The following is a 25,967-nucleotide window of genomic DNA, read 5'->3' as shown; positions in this document are numbered from 1 at the left end:
AACACCTCGAGGAGAAGAACACGATGAGAAGGTGCTCCTTTGCGTAGCAGCTCCACCAGGTGTCGAGCTAAGCACGCGATTCCACAATGGCGTCGTCGCCTTCCTCTGATCCACCAGAAATCCATTGGAGTGGACAAGAGAACCACACACACGACAGACCGTACGCGCGGCGGAGCACTCGCGAATTTGCGATAGCGATGGCTGATGAACTGTAAAAGCAATCGGATCATGGAGATTGTTGGGCTTGGGCCTACAGCCTCCTCCCTGCTGGGCCTGACCCAATCAAGGCCACATCATGTCTTGACTCTTGACTCCTTTTTTTTCATCAGATTTCTCAAGATAAAGAATGAAATATGTGATACTAATTCATAGTACTATTCAAGAGCACATTTTCTCATATATCAAAGATAACTAGATAAGGTATTCTATTCTAAGTAGGCAATTGCGTCAGAAAAAAAGGGAAATTACAGGGCACAAGGTGGCTGTCCACATCATCTGCATCCATGCTGACTGGAAGGATGATCACTCATTCTGTTTCACCTTCTCCTGTTCTTGATACCAACCTTTATCCTTATCCAACCTTCTTGTGTTTTTCACCCCAACTGCTGGGATTCTGGGAGCATATTAGTAGAATATTACCTAACCAATTTGCACACACTAGCTGCCAAAGATGCCATCCCTAGGAAGCCATGTTGGAACAGACCACTTGAAGCATCGGTGCTCACACGACAAAACCATAAAACTCCAGCAGCTGTTTCTTTTCTTGTTGTCATTGCCAGACATGGGAGAGACGGCAGAAGGTGTTGAAGCAGGCGAGAAATATGTGAGCATACCACAGTTGGCTGGAGTTGGAACTCTTCTCTCCAATGGAGGAAAGGTGAGACTGATCATAGTATTTGATAGCCCTGATCTTCAGCTTAGCTTGTGTTCTGTTGTTCTGAATAAATATTCTCTAATTTTCTTGTGGATATACTATTTGGCATCCAAGCATGATTTAAATATAGCAAATAAACATCAATACATAGAAGTACTCCAGGGATTGGCTGTTCTGTTTCATGATCAAATCTGAGATCTCTGCTTAAGTATAAAACTGCTAACATGGCATAGTTTTTCCAAATTAGTATCAGTATTAAAACTTCACACTATGCAGTACTGCAAAAATATGTTTGCTTTTGGTTTCAGAAAGAGAAGAATTAGTTGTCTCCTAAATTTGTCATTGTGTATCAAAAACAGGAAATACCTCTGTCGTCCATTGAAGGGAAGAGAATCTGCCTCTTCTTCTCGGCTCACTGGTGCAGGCCATGCAGGAACTTTACCCCAAAGTTGCTCCAAATCTACAGGAAACTCAGGAATACTTGCAAGAATATGGAGATAATCTTCATATCACTTGACCGCGACGAGATCAGCTTCTTGGACTACTTCAAAGGCATGCCATGGCTTGCCTTGCCTTTTGACACTGGCCTAAGGCAAAAATTATGTGTGCAATTTGACATTGAGCATATCCCAGCATTGATTCCTCTGTCAACAACGCTATCTCATGGATTTCGAGTCGAAGAGGATGCAGTGAAGCTGGTTGAGGAGTATGGAGTAGATGCCTACCCCTTTGGTGCAAAGAGGAGAAGTGAACTGGAGGGTATGGATGATGCCAGGAGACAAGGAGGTAATCTTCTGCAACTTCTTGGATGCAAGGAAAGAGAATATGTCATAAGTGCAGATGGCATAAAGGTGACCAAAATCATAACCTATAAATTCGTAATTTGCTTGTTTATGCATTGCGTATGTTTAGGTAAAATATAAGGCTAGATGATGCAGACTTGATAGATGGTGCCAGTATATAGATACATGCTATGACAGTAACCTGCTAGCAAGAACCCCAACAGATTGCACTAATACAAGCTAATATATGAGCACAGTCATCAAAATCTTAATGATTGTATAACCATTAAACTGAGTAAACTGGCAATGCTAGATTAATAATAGTAATCTAGTCACAAAACAATGAAACCAACAAAATATGAATTAGGTGAAGCTTTATGAAGCTACATGAGATAAAAAATAAAGGAATATAGCTACAGGTGCAGCACAACAGTTTTTTTGGATACTATGATCCTTGAAAGGAAGCATGGACCAACAAACTTAATGTGTAACATGCACAAGCGGAAATTGCTTTGAATTCCTCATCCCCATCAGGTACAATTGGCTTTGCTTTACCATTTCACCTTCTATTATAACTCTTTCAGACTCCTATATCTGACCTTAATGGCAAGACAATTGGACTGTACTTTGGAGCACACTGGTGCCCACCTTGCCGTGCCTTCACTAAACAACTCAGGGAGGCGTACGATGAGCTGAAAGCCTTGAGACCTGGGAATTTCCAGGTCATATTCATTTCCATGGACCGCAATGAGGAAGAATTCCAAGCAAGCCTGAGTGCAATGCCATGGTTTGCTATCCCCTATTCTGACACAACTGTGCAAGAACTCAGTAGAATCTTCACTATCAAAGGCATCCCAACACTCTTGATACTTGGACCAGATGGTAAAGTGTTCAAAACAGACGGAAGGAGAATAATTTCAAAATATGGTGCAATGGCATTCCCTTTTACAGAATCAAGAGCTTATGAGTTGGAAGAAGTTCTCAAAAAGGAAAGGGACAGCCTGCCTCACCGAGTGAGAGATCACCGTCATGAGCATGAGCTTGAGTTGGACATGGCTAAGGCTTATGTATGCGATGAGTGCCAACAGAAAGGGCAAAACTGGGTCTTCTCTTGCAAGCAGTGCAACTTCGATCTCCATCCAACCTGTGCGCAAGAAAGTACTGATGTAAACATCTGAGATATTTATACTTCAAATATACTGACAACAATGATGTATGCGTTTATGTATATTGTGTCCAACAGATCTAGTGCTAATGTGGCACTGGAAAAAAAAAACTTTTAAGATCTAGTACTACGGGACTCAACACTCAATAGAAAAAACAGCTAACGTTCTGTGTCCCTGAATGCAAGATTAACAGATGGAATCTATGGGTGCACATTCCAAGTTCCAACAACAAAATAGTTATGTAATGATTTTTTTCAATAGAAGTATTCATATGTGACTATATATAATCTTGGCAAGGGATGTTCCAAAGATTTATGTAACTCATGCACTCATGAACTGATGGACCATCTCATATAGCTATCCACGCAGCTATTTCATCAAACACCTAGCGTGCAGCCGTGCAGGCTCAACCTCAAGACTTTAAGAGAAGAATATCATCTTATTTTCACGAACAGCAATAGAAAAACATCACGACCGCAATCCTCATATACCAGGCAACAACGAGGTAGTCTCAGAACTGTAGCGTGATTGGATTCTGAACGGCTTTTTCAGATTTGAACAACCTATACAGCGATCCGAAGCACTTACCACAACTTCACAAGCACTTCGACCAATCGAATGTGGCCACAGCTGAAAACTCTCTGAGATTTCTCAACGGAGAGCCTGAAAACAGCGACATTTCCTCGATCCACGTAGCCTTCGCGGATTTGGCAGGAAAAATCAGGGGAGAGGATGATAAAAGAGACTGAACAATTTAAAACGGGAGAATTGGACGGCAGCAAATTTAGCAAATATCCCCTTGTACATATTCACAAAAGGGACTACATTTGTTAAATATTAAACTAAGGTCCTTTGTCATTTCCAATAAACTCTTTGACAGCCTCAACCCATTGCAGCCATGGTTTTTCACGTCAAACTTTAACTGTCTGCCTTATTTAAAAAAAAATTTAAAACATAAATCACGAGTAAAATACTATTTATATTTTATCATCTCATAATAACAAAAATACTAATTATAAAATTTTTTAAATAAGACGGACAATTAAAATTAGGCGAAAAACTTATGGTTGCACTTGAAATGAGACGGAGAGAGTATTAAGTAAGGGTAAAGGGTCCGTACAATTGGTTATTTTTTTCTAATATTTACTTTGTTGTTCTTATTTCTTATTAGGAGTATTTTTTTTTTCCAAACTACTAAACGATATGTTTTATATAAAAATATTCATAGAAAAGTTATAAAAATCATATTTACCTATACAAAAATTAAAATTAAAACTTAATTAATTATATCCTGGTGAATCATTTCATTTTGCAAATTAAACTTGCACCGCCGTATTTTTTTAGTTTTGAGCCATTGATGATGGTTGATAGACTAATTAATTACTGGCATGTACTAATGTTCTTCGTGTCGATTACCAATGCTAAATTGCGATTAATCAGCATTAATTCGCAAAAATCTACTATACTATTTTATTTAATCAAATCGCTCCTTATCCGAGTCAGAGGGGGAAAATCAGGGTGTGATTATTACCTTTACGATTTACCCCTCGCTCCATCTCTATATTTGCGTAGAGCTCCTCCCGCACTTGATTCCCTTCTCGCATCGTCGCCCTCGTCTCGAAGCCAACTCGCGACACCCAAAACCGAAAAAAAAACCAAACCCTCGTCACTTCCCACCTCTTCGGCGGCGGCGGCGGAGGCGGCCATGGCAGCGGCGGCGGTGGCCACGGTGAGCTCCGCGAGCGGCATCCTCGCGATGCTGCAGGAGCCGGCGGAGGAGCTCAAGCTGCACGCGCTCGCCAGCCTCAACTCCGTCGTGCACCTCTTCTACCCGGAGATCTCCACCAGCATCCCCACCATGTGAGCGCCCCCTCTCCCAACCGCTCCCCCGCCATCTCTCCCTTGGGTTTCCCCCCGCCCTACCTAGTTTCCGCCTCCTCGGCCTCGGCCTCGGCCGCCGTTGTGGAGGCTGTAGCTGTTCGATCCGTCCCGGTGCCGTGGCTACGCCTAGGCTTGTTGGTGTGTTGATTCGATTGCCCGATTGATGAGTATCGTGGAGGGGAAGTTTCCCTAGTTGCAGCTGATGTTGCGTGATTCGCTAGCTTGGACTCGGTTCGGTTCGATCTGCAATTGGAAACAGTAGGTTAGGTTTTGTTCTGACCTGTAAACTTAGGGAATTCGGTAGTTTAATGCGCGGCTCTGTGCTGTTATACCTTACTAATCTATAAGATTTGGAGTGCAATTCACATTTTTCTTGCTGGTCATCCGTATGTTTGAATTGGTACCCCAGTGTAAAATTCTGAAAATTTTTCTCTTAGGACTAGCTGTTGTATTGAACAGCAGTTGGTTTTAACTGAGGAGGAATGATAAATCCAAAGGGTTTAAACATTCAGGGTTCCAAAGGTTTCTGATTCTGCAACTATTGTTCTTTTTATGTGTACTAAGTGAAATCGTATGAGTTAATTGGAACTATAGGGATTGTTTTAACATATAGCAAGGAAAAAATTGCCTGCTTTATTCTTTTCTGTCAAAATTTATTTCTATTGGGGGCCAATGTGGTTCTGTTGAGGTGGAACAGATAGTTCAGTTGCAGTATAAGTTTTGACAGCTAGTTGTTACTGATGTATTGTTTGTGGTTTTGACAGCTAGTGTGTTTATCTTTATGTTCTTTATGAAACTGTTCTAGCTTGGTCTATTTTGTGAAGCGAAGCTTCATACAATTTTTATTTACAAAATATATTTGTTAGTAGCTAGTACCTACAAAATCAGTATGATGTGAAAGGACTTTGAAGTATGAATATAATGGTATAATTTTTATTTACTAAACTTGCTAACTGCTGGTCAAAATCTACAAAGTTTAAATATTTGAAAAATCATGAACATGCTAAATGATGAGGAAGGAAAAGGAGTACTTGGTATGTTGAGAAAATATAAAAAAGTTACATCATGGAGCTTTTATAATCTGTTTCTACTGTTCCTTTTTCTTTGCAGTGAGAGCCTGTATGAAGACGAGGATTTTGAACAAAGGCAGCTCGCTGCACTTGTTGTTTCTAAGGTAGCACTCCGTACATAATTATGTATACATTTTTAACGAGCTTTTTATCTCGTTTACTGATTTTTGTTGTATATCACACAGGTATTTTACTACCTTGGGGAGCTAAACGATGCACTGTCCTATGCACTTGGTGCTGGGCCTCTGTTTGACATTTCCGAGGATTCTGATTATGCTCATGCTCTTTTAGGTGAGGAGTTGTCTGATGTTCTCAACCATTAGGATGTTTGCTTCCAGACTAATATTTCTTTGTCATCTACTCACCATGATGAATTCCTGATTTTCCTATCTTCAGCAAAAGCATTGGACGAGTATGCCAGTTTCAGGACGAAAGCTTCTAAAGGCGCCGAGGAGGAAGAAAATGTGGACCCCAGATTAGAGGCCATAGTGGAGAGAATGCTGGAGAAGTATGATAAAATCCTCTTATTGTTGATATGTCAGCATATGAGATGGATCATTCACCTATTGTTTACATTATCTGATATTCTGTTGATTATTCTTTATTGCAGGTGTATTCTTGACGGTAAATATCAGCAGGCCATGGGAATGGCTGTTGAATGCAGGAGACTTGACAAACTGGAGTCGGCGATTGTTCGATGTGACAATATTCATGGGGCTCTTTCGTATTGTATCAACCTTTCCCATCAATATGTTAACCACCGTGAATATCGATTTGAGGTAGGGTCATGGAACATCAAATTCTCTGCTCTTAGTTTACTTCTGTCAGGTTGGAATATAATTATCATTTTAGAGGTGGAATCCCAATTTAGCATACAGCAAGTACTGCTAAAAAAACTAAAATATATTCCAACTGACCAGATCTCCAATATACTGTCTTTACAGGTTCTTCGCTGTCTTGTTAAGATATACCAAACATTGCCACATCCAGATTACCTGAGTATTTGCCAATGCTTAATGTTCTTGGGCGAGCCTGAAACTGTGGCAAACATATTGGACAAGCTGCTTTCTGGAAGCAAGGTATGGGTCTCTTTACTCTTTTAAATGGCATTACTTAAATGTCAGTTTAACTTACTAAAGATTATATGTTAATATCCAGGATGATGCTCTCCTTGCGTACCAAATTGCCTTTGATCTCGTTGAAAATGAAAATCAAGCTTTCCTTTTGAATGTGAGGAATCGTCTGGCTTCACAAACTCCTGAGTCTAACCCTGATAGTGGATCGGCTTTACCGGATGATCAAGCTGCTAATGCGGGTACGGGCAGCACAGAACCAGCTGGGGATGTTCAGATGAGAGATGACACAGCTACACCAAATGGTAGTTCTCACACAGTAGATCCAAATGAGGTAGCACGTGCTGATAGGCTTGCGAAAATAAAAGGAATACTGTCAGGGGAGACATCTATCCAGTTGACACTGCAATTTTTGTATAGCCACAATAGGTGAGCTGACTATTACTTGCTAACTGAGCGTACTATTTACTTCCTCCGTTTCACAATGTAAGTCATTCTAGCATTTCCCACATTCATATTGATGGTAATGAATCTAGATAGATATATATGTCTAGATTCATTAACATCAATATGAATATGGGAAATGCTAGAATTACTTACATTGTGAAACGGAGGGAGTACTTGCTAACCGTTGATAACCAGTCTTGCAAATTTCCATGCCTGGTGCTGATTTGATGCAACTTGTTTGTCTCAACAGGTCGGATCTTTTAATTTTGAAAACAATAAAGCAGGCTGTGGAAATGAGGAACAGTGTTTGCCACAGTGCAACAATATGTACCAATGCAATCATGCATGCTGGAACAACTGTAGACACCTTCCTAAGAGAGAATCTGGTACATTTAGTTTCTATTTGTTGTCTTACTGTTATGCAACATTTTGGCCTTTGTCCTGTTCTTGTCTCATGTTGGTTCTTGCAGGAGTGGTTAAGCAGGGCAACCAATTGGGCTAAATTCAGCGCAACCGCTGGACTAGGTGTCATTCACAGAGGCCATCTTCAACAAGGGCGAGCTTTGATGGCCCCCTACCTACCTCAAAGTGGTGCCGTTGGTGGTGGTAGTCCATACTCAGAAGGAGGTGCCCTATATGCCCTGGGTTTGATTCATGCTAACCATGGTGAAGGGATCAAACAATTCCTTCGTGAAAGCCTTCGCAATACCAGTGCTGAGGTGTCCTTTTATTCCTTTCCTGTCTTTTTAATCTCATGTCATTCATGTCATGCATATTTTGCTTACTTCTAAGCAAATTATATAGGTGATCCAGCACGGAGCCTGTTTGGGCCTTGGGCTTGCAGCTTTGGGAACAGCAGATGAGGAGATATATGAGGACATAAAAAATGTTCTTTACACGGACAGTGCTGTGGCTGGTGAAGCAGCTGGTATTGGAATGGGCTTGCTTATGGTTGGGACAGCCAGTGAGAAGGCCAGTGAGATGCTTGCTTATGCTCATGATACACAGCATGAAAAGATTATTAGGTCAGTGTTGTTTGATTACTGTCAGGGTAATTTCTTATATTGTGTTATGCTCTTGTTCTGACATCTCTCTCTTTCCAGGGGTTTGTCACTTGGCATTGCGTTGACAGTTTATGGCAGGGAAGAGGAAGCTGACACCCTGATTGAACAAATGACAAGGGATCAAGATCCCATATTACGTTACGGTGGCATGTATGCATTGGCTCTAGCCTACAGGGGAACTGCAAATAACAAAGCCATACACCAGCTGCTGCATTTTGCTGTATCAGACGTCAGTGACGATGTTCGGAGGACTGCAGTTATGGCTCTTGGATTTGTTCTATACAATGAACCTGAGCAGGTATGTGCACTATCAAATGGTGTACTTTTTATGTCTTCATTTAATTTGATGATTCGCCTTCATTAAATTTGATTTGTGCTGTGAACATGCTTTAACGTATTATGTGTTTGATCAAGCAGCATCTCTTCATAATATTTCCAGCTAATTGTTAGAATAAACAAACACTGATAGCTTTGATCCACAACTCACTTCTTTTTTGTGATTATGCAGACTCCTAGAATTGTGTCCCTGCTCTCTGAATCATACAACCCACATGTCCGTTATGGTGCTGCTTTAGCTGTTGGGATATCATGCGCGGGAAGTGGATTAAGTGATGCAATTTCCTTGTTGGAGCCTCTCACATCAGATGTTGTTGACTTTGTTCGCCAGGGAGCTCTCATTGCTATGGCGATGGTCATGATTCAGACTAATGAATCCTTTGATTCTCGTGTTGGAACATTCAGGCGTCAATTGGAAAAGATCATTCTTGACAAACATGAGGACACCATGAGCAAAATGGGTGCCATACTGGCTTCTGGTATTCTAGATGCTGGTGGCAGGAATGTCACAATCAAACTTCTCTCAAGGAACAAGCACGACAAGCTTACTGCTGTGGTTGGCCTTGCTGTTTTCAGTCAGTTCTGGTACTGGTATCCTCTCCTGTATTTTATTAGCTTGGCCTTCTCGCCAACAGCCTTCATTGGACTCAACTCCGATCTTAAAGTACCGAAGTTTGAGTTCTTGTCACATGCTAAACCATCCCTCTTTGAGTATCCCAAACCGACAACGCAACAGACTACGACTTCAGCTGTCAAACTGCCGACAGCCATTTTGTCAACATACGCCAAGGCGAAATCTAGGGCAAAGAAGGATGCAGAAAGCAAAGCTAACCAGGAGAAAGCAACCGAAGATGCTTCTGGCTCTAGTTCAAGCAAGGCCACCAAAACTCAGGAGAAGGATGCCGATGCAATGCAGGTAATGATAGCTATAATTCAAAATTTCTAATGATTGGGTTTAGTATAACTCTTTGGTTTTAATCTTTTACCTATTGTGTTTGAATCCAAGATAACAAACTTTGCAGAAAGCAGCAGCTTCTACTCTGCTGCTCGCTTTCTGGTTGTGGGGATTTGTTGATCCAGTGTCAACTCTTCTGCTGTTCAGCACATAACCAACTTCATTTGTTCCCAGGTTGATAACGCGGCGGAGAAGAAGGCTCCTGAACCCGAACCAACCTTCCAGATCCTCACAAACCCAGCACGCGTCATCCCTACCCAAGAGAAGTTCATCAAGTTTATCGAGGGCAGCCGATATGTCCCGGTGAAACCTGCTCCATCTGGATTCATCCTCCTCCAGGACATGCAGCCAACCGAGGCGGAGGTACTCGCACTCACCGATGCCCCCTCAACTGTGGCTGCGACCACTGGTAGCGCCGCTGCTGCCACAGGCCAACAGGCCTCATCTGCCATGGCTGTCGACGACGAGCCGCAGCCACCACAACCTTTCGAGTACACCTCGTGATGGTAGAAATGTAGGAGGCTTGTAATAGAGATCTGGACTCGCAAATCCTTTCTTTCCTACTGTATACGTTGCTTATTCTTTTTTGAGTATGTAATGCGCGGAAATTTGTTGCTGGAAAAAAAATAACTGATGAATCGTCCGTAGAGAACTTTGATGGAGATTATACGATGGGTCTTTTGAGTTGGGGTATCGACTGGCAGCGCAAGCCGCAACCTGCATCGCGTCCTGTGATGCTTTGAACTTGCAATGCTTGTATTCCATCGTTTTCCAACGATAAGGTATCAGAACTTGAAATGCTTGTATTGCATTATTCTCCAACGCTAAGGTGTCATGCTTGTATTGCATTGTTCTCCAACGCTAAGGTGTCATTAAGATTTGAGCACGTCTTTGCTTTGTTGCAATCTTCGGTTGCGATCTGCTTACCATTTGTTGCAAAACACACCCTTTCGCCTTCCTTCCTCCTTTCACCATTGGTTGCTTGCAAAGCCAGCGAGGAAGGCGCCATAGCTAGCGAACACCGAGCTGCCGCGTCAGAAGGTTCAGAGAAGATGAGCGTGCTTTCTTATTCATCGTATATTCGTATTCTTGTTTTGGGGAAGATTAATGTTCAGGTAGAAACATTTAGCTCTGCGGTTTCTCTGTTACAGGAGTTTTGTGGTTAGAAAACGAAATCAGTGAGCATTAGCTTCTAAGCAATGCAACAGTGTTGCCTTCCATCCCTATTCTTGTTCAGTGATTACTCCGGGGATGTTGGGGTAACATTTTAAAACTGTTATTGCCAGTTACCCCTGGGTCCCCCAAAAAAAAACTAGATTTATGGGTGGTCTAGATTCATTGTACTAAGAGGATAGTTTGAGTTTTTTTAAGGACGGAGGGAGTAATTACTAAAGCAGAAGATTTGCCGGAACAAACAGTATCGTAAGAACTAATATTGGTGGCCATGAATCAAAATATAGCCAACTGAAAAACCATACCACGAGACGCAAGCAAATTAGCGCACAGAACTCTCCCAACTGGTTTACATCGTCAAAGCAGACAAGCTGGTAACATCATGCAGCCATGTTGATAATCAAGACCGAGCAACATTCTCAACCTCGTCAGCTTTGAAGTTCGGTTTGGACCTCTGACCGTGCAAATTCAGTGAAGCACGAAGAAATCAAGACTTAAATACGCCCATAATCCCCAGGATGAGAAACTACTACAGTGGGCAAGTTATCAAAACCGCTATTGGATACACATGCTGGTGGTCATTGCAAGTAGCGTTACATGATTTCCTTCACGCTGATACGCGCTTCGAGTGTTAACAGGCTTGTTCATGATGCCGTCCCCTTGCAGAGTAACACCTGAAGTTGCACTCTGCACACACACCCACAGTAGACAGTGGACTGGTAGCGATTTGATTCAAAAGGGCGATAACAAGCTCGAGAAATCAGAATCTGTGAGGACTTGTAATACACAGTTGTTCTGAAAGACCTGCCAAAAGAAAAAAAAACTTGTCAGTGTTGAGAATTGTAGCTACAATCCGCCACAATGGTATGAACAAGACATCACCTATTGCTCCTGGTTCTTGAGTTCATGCTCAATGAGCCTCAGCTTTACATTGTTCTCCTCATTAAGGAGAGAGAGCTTCTCAAGCGAAGATTTTAGTAACGACATCTGGGAGTCCGAAACATGGCTTCTTCCGACCTTTGGTGTCTGCCATGTTGACATTCCTGTACCAGCCGCACTGCCAATGGCCGGGTGAGCAAATCGTTTCATCCTCGCACTCAGAGCAGTGATTGAAGAGCACAACGCATCCAGCTCCACATCTGCAAACCTATCTGCAAAAAAGAAAAGGCGGATCCAAATAATGTTAGCAAATGAAACTGTTTCGAAGAGTTTAAAGATCACCTTTCTCAACTACAGACCTAGCTGTGCTTTGAACTCCTGCTCTGCTTGTGACAATGGTTTCTTGTTTGCCGCAGGAAGTATCTTGAAGCCCTCGATGCGTTTTTCTAACAAATCGTATACCTTAAAGGCCCGATTTATCCGGTTGTTTATATCTTGGTCTTTGGCTTCTATGGATAGAAGTGATTGCTTCACTGCTTGCAAGCGTTTCTGCTTGTCCTCAATTTCTGTCTTCAGGTAATCCCCATGTTCCTTGAGCTCAATGAAAACCTAAGAATCATTAAAATAATATCTTGATCATTATGTTTGCCTATACTCCCATTTATTCTCATCTGATTAGTGATGGTACATTTATAGCTAATAGGTTTGGGGATTTGGGCATCTGCAGGTCCTATTAATTCTAGTTGCCGCTAACCATTCACCAACAATGACAAATGACATGTTCTGAGGTCTGGAAATATGTGAATATGATAAGAGTTATATGCAAAGTATCATGGTGACAGTTTCTTACCTTATGCCCATACTCCACGTAGTACTCATGGAAAACTTTAATATAGTGATGAAGAGTGGATTTTCCTTCAATAGAGTCAGGGGTCAATGACCTCAAGCTTGATGAAGATGGAACTATGGGTGGATCTGGACCTGCGATGAGCTCTTTACTGATCATTCCAGTTGTAAAAGATTCCACGTCCTTAATGCTCTTGCTGTCTATGTCAAGCTGAAGAGGCGTTGGTTCCTTCCAACCCTTCATCTCCACCACAAAGCACTCACCTGGGCATGTAATGCTGACTAACTGCACATGGCCATATGCATCTGCTATGGTAACAAAACCAGAAAGGAAGGGAGAATTTGCCTCATTGTTTCCTGTAGTGAGGATAGGATGCACAGAGGGTGGAGTGGATGCCATTTCAGGGTATGAAAATGGCAGGAAGTGCAGTGTGACCATGTCAAGTCCCCCACCATGGGCACAATAAAATCTCTCTGGAACAAGGGGATCTAGAAACAATGATAAAGAGCTATCATTGGAAGTTTTTGCTAGTGCTAAATCTACAATTGCGAGTCTTAGCAAAGGAGGAGAATGCCCCATCCAGACAGCATCAGTATTACTCTTCACATTTGATCCCGTACTGGACGGGCGATACGATCGCATGGCCCAAGAATCTTCTGAATTAGAGTCACATATCATAGCAACACTCTTTATCTGCCCATGTGAATCAACATTAAGGCGGGTAGGAATTCCTATGCTCCACTGTGGTTGAATTTCATCAGCAAGAGCATCAATCTGGAGTTGCCCACTACCCCAGGCAGTTACAAGAATGGAATCTTTGCCAACAGAACTATACACAAAACCCACAGCTTTGCCTTCACAAGAGTTGCTCTTGCTTTCAGGTTCATTGTTTTCTTCGCAAACTCTACAAAGAGGTCCCTGCATGGAGTATCAATCAAATCATATTTACTAATGACAAAAATGTAGAAGATAGTTACATGTACATTGACAATAGGTAGCTATAGTTTGGATTATCAGATGTCATATCAAGAATGATTGTCCAGTTCTACAAAAATTACCAAGTAAGCTAGTCTAGTATTTTGATAATTTCTCTTTCACAAAGTACAAACTACATCAATACATTACAACAATACAAAAAAAATGGTAATAAAAAAATATCTTAAGTACCAGATTTGCGGTTGTTTATTAATTCAAGAAATTCCATATTCAGTACCAGAAACTAATTTACAGAATTTTGTAGACCTAGAGTAATAAAGTCAAATAGCCTCCCCTAATGTTTTCCGGTCAAAAAAATCATACATGATTTTGTAAGACAGAAGTTTTAGTTAGTGCTGTCTCTTGTTTTCCTTTCTTTCTGTCATAGCCATTGCGAACTGGCCCAGAAAAACATGGGAACTATCTGGACAACTTAATCCATGGTTTAGGTCATGACCAAAACTGAGTACAATAGTAATTATGGCCATTCTTGAGCCAATGAAGCGCAAATCTTGTGCACACCAGGGTTCACATTTCCATTTTCAAGGTGAAAACCACTTTCGGTTTACCAAAAACTAAGCAAAAACGGGTAAAATCTGACAAATTTGGTCAACTCCGTATGAAAACCATCTAAAAACACTCAATTTTCACAAACCAATCCCCAACAGTTTCACGAAAACCGAGCGGCTTTTGCGGTTTTCGATCAGAAAGGTGAACCCTGGGGCGCACTACCAATTCCAAACTGTGGCAGCAAATCGTACTAGCACAAAAGTTTTCATGCAGACATGTGAATGCGGTACATGTCTGCGGTAGACACCGCCGCTACATGCAAGTTGTGGAAATGTCTGGTCGCAAACCAATCAGCTCCTAACTCCTACAAAACAATAAATCTCATATACTAAAAAACAATGGATTGATTATGACCAGCTGCATGAGCACCAAATTCACATTTCTCTGGTCATTGCATTAGCATAGTCCACTAGCTTTTGGTTCGAACAATATTTCACCAAGTCAAATAGAAGCAGACCTGTAAAGTTAGAGAATCATCTAATGATGCGTATGGATGAGCTCTAGACATCAATGCACTATTATCAGCTGGCTGACGTGACAAGTCAGGAAACGTTGCTTCCAACCAAGCAATTGCCAAACGTGAGTTGGTGACAACATTTTGGTTTGAGGATTTCAATCCAAATGAATTAACATCTTCATATATTTCTTGAATATGCTTCTTATTGTAATCGCTGCATCACAGGGAAAAAAAATAAAGTCAAAACCAATATGCAGATAAAGAAAGGGCACCATATGATCATATCATTAAGGTCGCATTTCATAAATACAAGACTACAAAGTGAAAGTGTGAAACTGCAGGGACCATAATTTATTTCCCATAAACAAAATTAGTACAGTATTTTTTTTGTTTTAACAAATTAGGACCATCATGCTGTCAAATTGTTGTAAGCCTTCTTCCCAATAGAGAGAAAAGAGGGGTGGGGGAGGGCAGAAATAAATGCAATACTTACCTTCCAAATGGAACAATGGGGCAGAGCACAAAAATTGAACCATCGCTGAATAAGATGAAAACCTGTAAAAGGACAGGCTTACATGTGAAATTAAGCACATAAATGAGCCATTAAACATACGAAGTATGCCGAAACTACTAAAAATATTACATATGTCGAAACAACCAATTGAAAAGGTGACATGAAAGAAAGTGATGCATAAAGTATCAAAAGTATTCCAGTAACTCTTTCATGAATAGTGGGGACAAACATTATTAGATGTTCCAGAAAAAAAGGGTTTGGGCGTAGAAACCATGCAATCAGCTGCCAAGTTCATTTATGTAGTAATATGACTTGTGACACCCTAAATCTTGCTACAGATGTAAATAAAGAAACTACAAGGTTAATCCCATGTGTGAAGCAAACAAGTACTCCCTCCGTCCCAAAAAAAGGCAACCTAGGTGGGGATGGGACACCACCTAGGACAATGAATCATGTCCTGATTCATTGTCCTAGGTGGTGTCCCATCCCCACCTAGGTTGGTTTTTTGTAGGACGGAGGGAGTAGATTCTATAAGGCTAATTCGGGTAGGACTCTAATATCCTATTTTGTGGTTTAATATTAACTATGCTATGATATTGCTTGCTAAATTACAAAACAATCCCATCGGATGAAAAATCATTCTGGTTTTGTTTTCAGCTAATAAAGACACTGTAGATCATTTACTATATTTTTTTCCAGATGACTTCTACAATATTTAGGGGATCAATATTCAAGAAACATACCGAAAATCTATCCCACAGATGATCACTCCCATATGAGAATGCCACTGGACAAATTGATGAAGCATTCTGGCATTTGCCAGGTAGAATTGGTTGCAAATAGAACTCCTGCTCTGGTTGCTCTAAATCAAATGACAGATCAAATAACCTGCAGAAATAATAACAAAACTTCTATAAAAGGGTCATGCAATAATTATTTTTAAAAGCAAGTGTTGTCTTCAATTAATTTAAGTGTGGATGTAAAAGACGTATTTCCATTCCAATCAAATCCAATAAATAGCAAGGAAGCATAGATAAAGTGGAATTCCTCCATCTAGCATCGATACTCATTTATCAAACCTGAAAACAGCATCTGATGTCAAGACTCCAAAATGACTACTGCTAAAAGGGTGCCACGATGTTTGCAGTACTTTGATGCCATCATTGTTGCTAGGTAAGATCTGAGAAGCAACTGGCACAGTCCTGTTGTAAGGTCCATATGTACAAGTCAATACAATGAAAGAAAGAAGATATGAGTAATGATATTAAAAAAAGGAAGAGAAATAATGATTCAGGTCATAAATCTAAAGAGCAAGGTGAAATAAAATTTTGGAGTTGCGTTCTTCAATACCCTGATGATAAGAGTACTCAGAGAAACCTACTCTTAGTGTTCACGGCTATGAATATGCTGCATGTATATATGCAACAACCTATTGCAGCTTAAATAATTGCAAGATGGTCGGGAAAAATACCAGTACAATACTAATAACATAAGATAAAGCTATAGTGGACTTATGTACCTGCATATGACCTTATCACCATCTTCAGAAACCCTCTCATGCACATACAGAATACTTATGTTATGTGATCCAGCAAGTAGTAGCGATGAACCGTCGGTATTAAGTGATAAATGAGTGACCTTGTAACCAAGATCAGTCTCCGGCATCAACATCTGGACAGCATAGGCAACATCAGCTACTAATTACTACCTCCAGTATCAAAAATAGCATGACACGATATGTTTATTTCCTGCAACACATTTTAAACTACAAACCCCCTAGGCGACACTAAGAATTCCATTTTTTGCACTCACTAGCACAACATTTGTTAGTGAATTGCAAGTTGACCTAATTCACAAACGTGAAAACTCAAACAAATGCCTCCAGTTCAGTGTCTAGAAAGGAATTGCATCACTTTTACAAGTGAGAACTGACACAACCACAAGAGGAAACGACCTCACCTCGGAAGGCACGGCGGCTTCCACGGCGACATCATCCCCGTCCTTCCCCGCCTCCGCATCGCGAACCCGCACGCATATCCGGTGTACGCCTCGCGCCGAAGGGTCCCACACGTACAGCCGCGACGCCGACGCATCCCACGCGGCGCCGCCACCGCCGCCGCCGAGGCCCTCCCCGCCGTCCCCGCGGGAGAATGCGGGGTGAGAGGGGAGCGCCACCCACTGAGCCGCGGCGTAGGCCCTCCTCGGCGACGGCCGCACCTTGGGCCTCGACGAGGTGGAGGCGGAGGCGGAGGCGGAGGCGGAGGAGGACGGGGTGAGCGCGAGGGACGGGGAAGGCGAGTGGCGGCGGCGGGAGCGCGGGGTGCCCAGGGCAGCGGGGGAGTGGCGGAGGGGAGGCGGGGATGAGGGCGGCGAGGACGGCGGCGGCGGCGCGGTGATGCGGGTCATCGCCGCCGACGAGGTCGAGTGCTTGCCGCCGGAGAAAGAGAAATGCGGGGTTTGGGGTTTGGGATGGCAGGTCAGGCCTACTTGTCCATGGGCCTTAGAAACAAATAAGTGGGCTTTTGGGCTTTTGAAGGGAAGTGAACCGGTCCAGCCCGTAATGGCATGACATGTGGGACCTACCTGTCGGGCTGTTCCACTACCTCCGTCCAAAAATATTATATTTTGAGATGCTTCTAAAAATACATTTTTTGAAACATACTACAGCGCAGACGCTCACAACTTACGCACACTCACCCCTATGAATACACGTACACATATCTTTCCCCTACGGGCACTTTCAAAAGATGAGAAAATTGCTTATAGACATTAGTATATTACCATAAAAATTATATACGCGTATGTAAAGCTTTTATTAGTATTTTAGTAACATCAGGTATTTGTTGCTACTTCCTCCGTTTCACAATGTAAGTCATTATAATATTTCCCACATTCATATTGATGTTAATGAATATTCATTAACATCAATATGAATGTGGGAAATATTATAATGACTTACATTGTGAAACGGAGGAAGTAATATTTTTTTACTGTGTTTTAAGGGTATATTGATAAGCGCATGTAATATTGTGTGTGTTTGTGCATATTAGGTGTTAGAAATTAAATGTTTGAGATGAGCGTAGCTCAACAGATTAGATTTCTTATGATTTAGTTGATTAGATTTTTTATGGTGGAACTAACCCATTCGAGTCCAAGTAAGATTTGATACGGGTACTCGCATTTATTTTTTTTCAGTGGTAAGCAACGTAGTGACTTATTTGTTAATCTCAAGATTTGCTAGCCCAGTTTTTTAAATGTGCTCATAAGGATGAGGTTTACATGTGTGTTTTTATAGGGTGAGAGGGTGCGTACGTTATGAATCTCAACATTTTCATTGTTTTTCTCAAAAGGAAAACATAACTGGTGAGACATATCAACAGGGAGCAATTAAAACACCCACTCATCGGGGATTTAGATCCTCTAATGTAACTTTTCTCTGACGTGATGGTTAACATATGAGGCCGAGAATGATAGGGCCTACTGTACACGTTAGTTACGGTAATACTAACGTTAGATATATCTGCTTCCTCCACTGGCACGATGAATACCAGGAAACCCGGAGTTATACATTAATGGGTTGCAGTCATGGCCTTGCCTGTCGGCTGTCGTCTCCAATCTCCATGCATGTCGACGGACGGACCGGCCGTGCATGACGCATCGACGACACCGCCTGCCGATCTGCCTGCAGCCTGCTCGATCCATCCATCGATGATCCAACAGCATCACGTCCCCACCACAAGGCAGGCACTGCCGCAATTGCATCCCTGCAACACATGCATGCATCGGATCACTTGCCGTGGATTCATATCGCAGCCGTGACGGCGTACGGTGCCGTTGCCGTCGTCTCGTACAACTGTCAAGCCCTTTTTCTAACGGCTTATTAGAAAATAGAAATAAATTTATAGATAAAACTTTTATATATGTGTTCTTGGTGACTTAAAAGTCAATGCTGAAAAAGAAGTTACGTTGAAAATATCTCAAAATCAATATTAAAATTAAGTTTGAAAATTTAAAATTTAGCTTTTTCTTTGATTGATTAGGCCATCCGATGAAAGCCTCAGTGAGCTTGCATAGCTGCAGCTGCAAGCTGATCTCTCCTTCATATCGATCCACACTGCGTCTTCGTCGTCATCTCTATGATCACCATGAGGGGAGCTAGCTGATCGATCAGTTAATGCAACCCTGTTGTATATTTGCTCATGCTGGTGCTAGCTGTAGTAGCTAGCTAGATTAATTTGCCCTTTGATATTAGCTTCATGCCTGATTAATTTTTCCCCCTTTCCCTTATAACCTCCTATGATTGTGTCAGTTGGTCGCAGTTGTAAAAGTTTTTTCTTCTGTTAAATTGTTAATATATACGAGCATGTAAGGTTTTCGCGCGTTGGAGAAAAAAAAAATACTATGCTGCCCATTCTGACGAACTGTTTCTCTGCCTGCTTATTTCTGGACACGAGCATCAGCTACGGGCCAGCCAGACAAGACAGCAAAACGTGAAGATCCTAAAAACCTTGATGCATATATAGATCTCTGTCATACGGATGATTGGACAGTATGGCCACTATGTCTGCATCCATACATGAGTGTGCTATGATCATGATCATGATCAGTATACGTAATATTCAGTATAGCTTGGATCGGAGTATTAAGCAATTCATCAAACCTCAGAATTCTAATGACAGCAGGAGTGATCTGTGATCTTAATCCATATATATCTCCTCCTCTGCATGCAGCCATCGTATCAACAGCGCTGACGCGTCATTATCTAATTGCATGTGCTACCTGTTCATCAGCATTTGACAGGAGCGGTTAGCTAGCTGGGCATCCTTACGACAGCAAGATCGCACAAAATGTGGCCAACGATCTGGTCGGATGAATGGTATCAGCACATTTAGTTTTTCTTTAAGACTCTATCAGCACATTTGGTTTATGTTTGCACTTCTTTTCGACCATGAAAAAGCATTTTGTCATAGAGCTAATCTTGCAGAGCATATATATAGTACTGACGAAAGATATCGACTATTGTATATGTCGTTATAATTAGTACCTCTGCCATTTTCAGAAATGGAGCAGCTATCTAACGTTTGCCAGGCATAATCTGAAACCTTGATATCTTCTCACATGACTGTTAGTTTGCTGCTATAATTAAGCCCTAATTGGTCCTACACACACATGAAACATCAGCTAATGCATGAATATCAGATTAAGTGTCATGTGCCCCTGTATCTTTCTTCTGTAAAACCATGTGTGTATATCTCCCTGAATTTCTCTTCAGAATGCAGAAACTGAGGCACAAACACATCCGACACAATTAGAAAGAAAACATGAGCAAAAAAATTCCTCGTATCTCATCACATGCAGCTGAATAACGACCATTAGTTGCATAAGGTTCTCATGTTTCTGTGTTATTGGCAGTTGCAAACACCCCCACATGTACAAGGTTTCCTGTAACCGTGGTATCCATGCTTAGATCAGAACAAACAATGCTGAGTGGCCTTAAAATCAAGGTGCCTTCTCACATGGCGCTGTGCATGGCAAGAGCATTTTGGTTCATGCTTCCATGTTCATGAAACATGAAAACATGTCCAACATATTGCTTCAGGCTTATTAATTACTGTTATCTAACCACAGGAGGACTGAGCATGGTCAGTTACTTTGCACCACTGTTCAAGTTCAGAAGAGTTGATCTTTCTAATACTACAAGACTTTGTGCAAGGAGTTAAGGAGAGATGATTGCATTGTCTTTCTTCCAAAAAAAAAAAGGTGTGATGATCGCATTGCCCTGTAACTTGATCCCAAAAGCTTTTCCTGCTTCAAAGAAAAATCATTATCTAAAGAAAAAGGCAGCTCAAAGAAAACTGCTGGAACATGCATGCATAAAGGTCTTCTCTTCTTAATTATGTCTTAGACTTTATGTTCTACTAGTAATTATACAGTTCTCGATCCTGACTTCAGGACATCAGGTCAAACACTGATACTATGTGAGTTTAGTTGCTAGAATCCAGAAAAAAAATGACGCATGAGAGCCTTTAACACTGTTGCTTAAGCCATTTGATGATAAGATCAACTGGAAGATTGAATTTCACTACAGGGTGCATACTTCCAGAGCAAAAACACCATTGTACACCGCCTGATCTGGATATAAATTTGAACATAAATTCTTTTTTTTTCTGCCAAATTATATTAAGATAGTGAGAAGTGTTTGAAGATTAAAAAAGTGCGTTTGTCGTGTTACAACTTATAAAGCTACAATCCGGAAAACTCAATTCATCCATTTTTTTACATGTTACTTAAAAAGTCATCAAAAATTTTAAAAAATTTAGTAGGATAGATCAATATATAATATGTCACTTCATAAACATGCAAATTCAACTACAATCCATCTTAACTAGGTGATGATTTGAACATAAATTCGTTGTGGCTTCTATCGTTAGGTGATGATTTGAACATAAATTCGTTGTGGCTTCTATCGTTATGGAGCTCAATTCCGGTAAGAAAGTAAAGCTGTCCAAAAAAAAAATCAAGCTCGATTTGAGTTTAGCTAAAGACCCAAAGCCTAAGCCAAAGCTTACGAGTTTTACCGGGGCGAGCTCGAGGTCCTACCAAATCTTACTGTGTATAGCTTTTATTATTTATTCATCTTGTTAACTTGATAAGCTAATAGATAAATATATATTAGCACCTATCTACACAATAAATTAGCATGTATTGGCATCATATATTTATCTTAGTCATTTTTCTACTTTTTATTAGTGTGATTACATGGAAAATACTTATACTTATAAAGAGGTTGTCATTAAAATATTCGTTGTACTACTTATATGGACGAGCTTGCTTAAAAAGCTCAAAGGTGAAATAGGCTTAGCTCAAGCTTGAGTCTAGGCAGAGAGCTGACAGCCCTATAAGAAAAGGAGAGCTTCTGACCTTCTGTAATTCTATGAAGTATGGACCATTTGTACGCCAAAGCCAACTTGCCGTGAAATCTCCCATTCTTCTTGTGCATGCGCACTCCCATTCTTCTCATCCAATTTATAATGCTGTAGCAAGAAATCTGTCTGCCTGTGCATATAAGATAAGATAATTTCAATGACAACAAAGCAGTCTTCTTCTGTCACAAGTCATTTTTTCCTTTGTTAGCAACTACCAGTAGTTCGTGATGCAATGTGCTGCCTGATAAATGCACTGCAATGATCTACGTACCCAATGCAATTATGCATTGAAATGCAGTCGTTGGGACAAAGGCCCTGCTCAAGGAGCTGGAGATTTAGAGAAGCATACCAAGAGAGAGTATATATATATATAAGGTTTCTCATCTTATAGCTGCTACTAGTTCATTATTATTTTTTGATTATGTAGCTATTGATTGTCAGAATTTGAGTAAAAATTTGAACTATTATTCAGGAAGAAACTATAGTCGCTAGAAACTTCTCAAAGAGGAACTGGGTATAGAGTATTAGCTAGCATCTGAAGGTACGCTACGTCTGTCCTTGCAAGGTACTTGGGCAATGGTTGGCTGGCAACTCCATCAATGGCCATAAAACTATTGGGCTAGCCAACCTACGGGGATGCTCCATTACTTGGTTGACACTTCGCAACGTGCAGAGCACATGCTACTCGGCCGTTCGCTCACCTTTCACATGGATCATGGACGGATGGATGGATGGATGGATGGCTCTTGGTGGCTCTTGCAGGCTGCAGATCGAGAGGCTCCTCATAGGGATCGGCAAGAACCCTGAAAAACAAGCTCAGATGTTCAGTGGTTGACGCTGAGTTCGCATTCCAATGCTCATTATTGGACCTAAAGCTCTTTATACTCCATCCGTTCCCTAATTTTGTAGGATTCAAATTTTGTACGCAATATAGGCCTGGTTTAGTTCTAAATTTTTTCTTCAAACTTCTAACTTTTCCATCACATCAAAACTTTCCTACACACACAAACTTTCAACTTTTCTGTCACATCGTTCCAATTTTGAAATGAACTAAACATAGCCATAAGCATTTCTAGGACACCGATTTCAAAGCACGAGAATCCAACCATTTTCAGCCAATCGGATGCTTAGGAGGGGAATTCAAACAATTCAAAATTCAAAATTTGAATTTTAATCAATGAGGTAACTCAAAGGAAATATTTTCCATTATTCCTCATCTTTATTAAACAACCTATAAATGCTTATATTTAGGAACGGAGGAGTACAACCCTCTCCGAAACTGGACGTGGAACGTGGTGATGTGCTGAGTGAGTGGTCAGGGGTTTTTGTTCTGCCTGTCACAATCTTGATCTTGACTAGCACAAGCCATGCATTGCATCAAGAAGCAATGCATAGGATCGAGACCAGCGTGTACACGAGCTGAGGTCATGTTCTTGACAAAGCAGCTTGAATTGTTCATCACATTGTCACTTTGGTAATCGTGGTGGACTTCAGGGGATCAGCATCTAAGTTTAAAATGCCTCATTGGGTTGAACAATCTTGTGTTCCTAGTCAGAGTTTCAACCTATGCTTGGTATTCATTGGAGTGCGAGGCAACATTTGATCGAGATATGCTAGTAAATTGCTGGATTAGAGAAAAGGTCAGAGAAAGATGAAGATATAAGGTCGGTGAGTGATCAGATCGATGCATCCATTGCATCTGCTTTTCTTGGAGTAATATGGGCATCACTTGGCATCTTTTAAAGAGGTCTCTCCCCACATTTCTTGGACCAAACCAAGTTGGGCAAGAGCAACAAAGGAACAAAGCCAAAACTGATGCCAATTTGGAATCAGTTGGTTGCTCCTTTCTGTTCATAAAAGCGACTCAAGTTTTTCCTTTTTGTTCCTTGCAGAAAGAAAAAGTTTTGCTTTTTGTTCAGTCTCCCAAGAAAGGAAGAAGGCGATCAGACAATGAGACAAATCAGACATCAGAGAACAGATCATCTCTCATAGCTGCATTACGTAATGGATAAATAGGATCACATGAGTATTCCTACTAGATAAAAACTGTCACTAATGCATGCTCACATTGTCTAATGAAAACCACAACATAAAAGAGGAATCCAGAGGGCATCAGAACCTGAAGTCTGAAGATATTGCGCGGCCAACCTTTTCCTTCAGAAGGAAAATCCTTAAAATTCAGAGTGGAGTGCAGGACAATGGCTATGAGTCAGAGTCAGAATCTGGGAGCAGCTGAAATCTCATGCAATTTGTGGTATGGAGTTCATCGAGTACACTCACAAGGCCACAAGCACAGTGCTATAGCCTGAAGGTACTACAGTAGCCTACAATTGTTTGCTGATTGTATGTTTCTTTGCACTTAGGTGTTGAACAGTGCTTGGCAAAACAAAGGTACTACTCTGATATTTTTTTCAGAAACTGATACAATGAAATTTCAGCGTTTGAACAAACTATAACAAATGATCCAAAAGTAAGCATTGATTCCATTAGACAGTACAGCCTCTCTCCAAAAATAAAAGGATGGTACAGAGACGTGCACGAGCACTATATAGTCAAGATTGACATAAACAATGGCGGTGAGATGTACTACGGTACTACCACTATCACTATAGAGGAACAATAACAGCAAAAGCACTGAAAGGCAGAGGTAGAAATTCTTACTGATGGGGCATTCTCCATTTGAACAGATCAAAAAATCACCGGCAGAGGTAGAAATTCTCTCTGGCACTTCAACAAATCAAAACGAAGATACTCCATTTCCATATCAACCATAAATATTTTCCATTAATTTCATCCATGAGGGCTGCATTACCCAATTCAGATCATCAGCTCAACTCAACAAAATAAGAAAAAAAATATTACGCAGTAATTCTAAGCTTAGGGGGGAGATACTATCAAATCATCCCTCACCATCCACAACACTTAAAAACACAAATCGATAAGAAAAGAAAAGAAAAAGAAAAAAAATCCATTTCTTTTGGATGGATGAACAACAGCCATGCTAAAAACCAGCAGCTACTACGTTCCTCTTCATCTGCACAATGGGTTGTTGGGGGCGCCGAGGGCGACCTCGTCGGCGGCGTACTCGTAGCTGCAGTAGCAGAAGGCGGCGGCGTTGTCCTTCTTGTTCTTCTCGACGGCCTTGAGGATGGCCTCGAAGGCGGGCACCTCGCAGGGGATGCGGAGCACGCCCTCCTGCTGGAACCCGAACTCCTCCTCCGCCTCCCGGAGCAGCGCCGCGAACGCCCGGTGCTTCAGGTAGTCCGTCGGGATCACGAACCGCTGCGCCGTCGGCCCCACGCACACCGCCAGGTGCCCCCTCGGCGGCGGCGTCCCCCCCGGCGACGCGCCGCCGTCCGTGAACGACAGCGTCCTCTTCAGGAACTTCTTCGCCTTGCTCTCGCCGCCGCCGCCATTGCCGGCGGTGGCGGCCGCGTCTTTCGGCGCGACGGAGAGCTTGCGCCACTTCTTGAGCATCTGCTGAAGCCGCACGATCTCGGTGATCTTGTTCGACTTCTTGCCGCCGCCGCCGCCGGGATGCAGATGCTGCTGCTCCTCCATTTCTGCGGTTTCTTGGTCGCTAACTTTTTTGGGGAAATTTTTCGTGTTTTTTTTCTTCTCTCTTTGGCGTTTTGGGCTTCGTTTGTTGCGTTTGTGCAGTGATGAAGCTTTGGAGGCGTTCATGGAGGGGTAATTTATAGGGAGGGAGCTTGTGTGGGGCCCACCTTACAATAGTCTAATTAATTATTTTTCTATGTGTTTTTTCCCTTCTTCTGATCTAGGAGTAACTAATGGTGTTAACTGAATAATTAATTGATTAGAGGTTTCTGCAGGTAGGTCAGTAAAGAAAAGGGGTTGCCAGTTCGGGGAATCTGAATAGATTTCTGATTGCTAATGCCATCTTGGGGAAAATGCTGGCCAGAGTCTGGCTTAATGCAGATCTTCAGAGCAATAGCCCTGCAAATTCATTTTTCTTTT

The 25,967-nt window shown here is 41.6% G+C and overlaps 4 protein-coding genes and 1 long non-coding RNA gene across 6 annotated transcripts; 2 read left to right on the top strand and 3 right to left on the bottom strand.

Annotated features, from left to right (window-relative positions):
• Positions 1-535: 535 nt before the first annotated feature.
• On the top strand, positions 536-2,884 carry LOC4336932 (probable nucleoredoxin 3). Its single transcript, XM_015778233.3, has 3 exons — positions 536-877; positions 1,234-1,725; positions 2,241-2,884. The coding sequence occupies exons 1-3, from the start codon at positions 671-673 to the stop codon at positions 2,832-2,834; spliced, it is 1,293 nt and encodes a 430-aa protein (XP_015633719.3). The 5' UTR covers positions 536-670; the 3' UTR covers positions 2,835-2,884.
• On the bottom strand, positions 1,986-3,583 carry LOC107280510 (uncharacterized). Its single transcript, XR_001544936.3, has 2 exons — positions 3,411-3,583; positions 1,986-2,800 (listed from the first exon to the last, which is right to left on the bottom strand). It is a non-coding gene; the product is annotated as an uncharacterized lncRNA (long non-coding RNA).
• An 827-nt stretch (positions 3,584-4,410) lies between these two features.
• On the top strand, positions 4,411-10,470 carry LOC4336931 (26S proteasome non-ATPase regulatory subunit 1 homolog A-like). 2 transcript variants are annotated; one of them, XM_015780724.3, is made up of 13 exons: positions 4,411-4,682; positions 5,814-5,877; positions 5,959-6,064; positions 6,170-6,281; positions 6,384-6,552; positions 6,718-6,852; positions 6,932-7,275; positions 7,544-7,679; positions 7,764-8,012; positions 8,098-8,318; positions 8,397-8,655; positions 8,866-9,609; positions 9,823-10,470. In XM_015780724.3, the coding sequence occupies exons 1-13, from the start codon at positions 4,528-4,530 to the stop codon at positions 10,150-10,152; spliced, it is 3,024 nt and encodes a 1,007-aa protein (XP_015636210.2). In that variant the 5' UTR covers positions 4,411-4,527; the 3' UTR covers positions 10,153-10,470. The 2 variants fall into 2 exon arrangements, with proteins under 2 accessions (XP_015636210.2, XP_066166249.1); XM_066310152.1 differs by having other exon boundaries at positions 6,170-6,552.
• Positions 10,471-11,130: 660 nt separating this feature from the next.
• Positions 11,131-17,522, bottom strand: LOC4336930 (nuclear pore complex protein NUP88). Its single transcript, XM_015781745.3, has 10 exons — positions 17,023-17,522; positions 16,583-16,734; positions 16,143-16,265; positions 15,807-15,951; positions 15,043-15,104; positions 14,550-14,763; positions 12,551-13,465; positions 12,060-12,309; positions 11,704-11,972; positions 11,131-11,625 (listed from the first exon to the last, which is right to left on the bottom strand). The coding sequence occupies exons 1-9, from the start codon at positions 17,467-17,469 to the stop codon at positions 11,704-11,706; spliced, it is 2,577 nt and encodes an 858-aa protein (XP_015637231.3). The 5' UTR covers positions 17,470-17,522; the 3' UTR covers positions 11,131-11,625.
• Positions 17,523-24,745: 7,223 nt separating this feature from the next.
• Positions 24,746-25,653, bottom strand: LOC4336929 (auxin-responsive protein SAUR50). Its single transcript, XM_015779161.3, has one exon. The coding sequence runs from the start codon at positions 25,548-25,550 to the stop codon at positions 25,020-25,022; it is 531 nt and encodes a 176-aa protein (XP_015634647.2). The 5' UTR covers positions 25,551-25,653; the 3' UTR covers positions 24,746-25,019.
• Between the last annotated feature and the right edge of the window lie 314 nt (positions 25,654-25,967).

The sequence above is a fragment of the Oryza sativa genome, chromosome 4 (genome assembly GCF_034140825.1).
Source record: "Oryza sativa Japonica Group chromosome 4, ASM3414082v1".
Lineage (NCBI taxonomy): Eukaryota > Viridiplantae > Streptophyta > Magnoliopsida > Poales > Poaceae > Oryza > Oryza sativa.
Note: the sequence above shows the minus strand (reverse complement) of the source record. Positions and strands in the feature narration are given on the sequence as shown.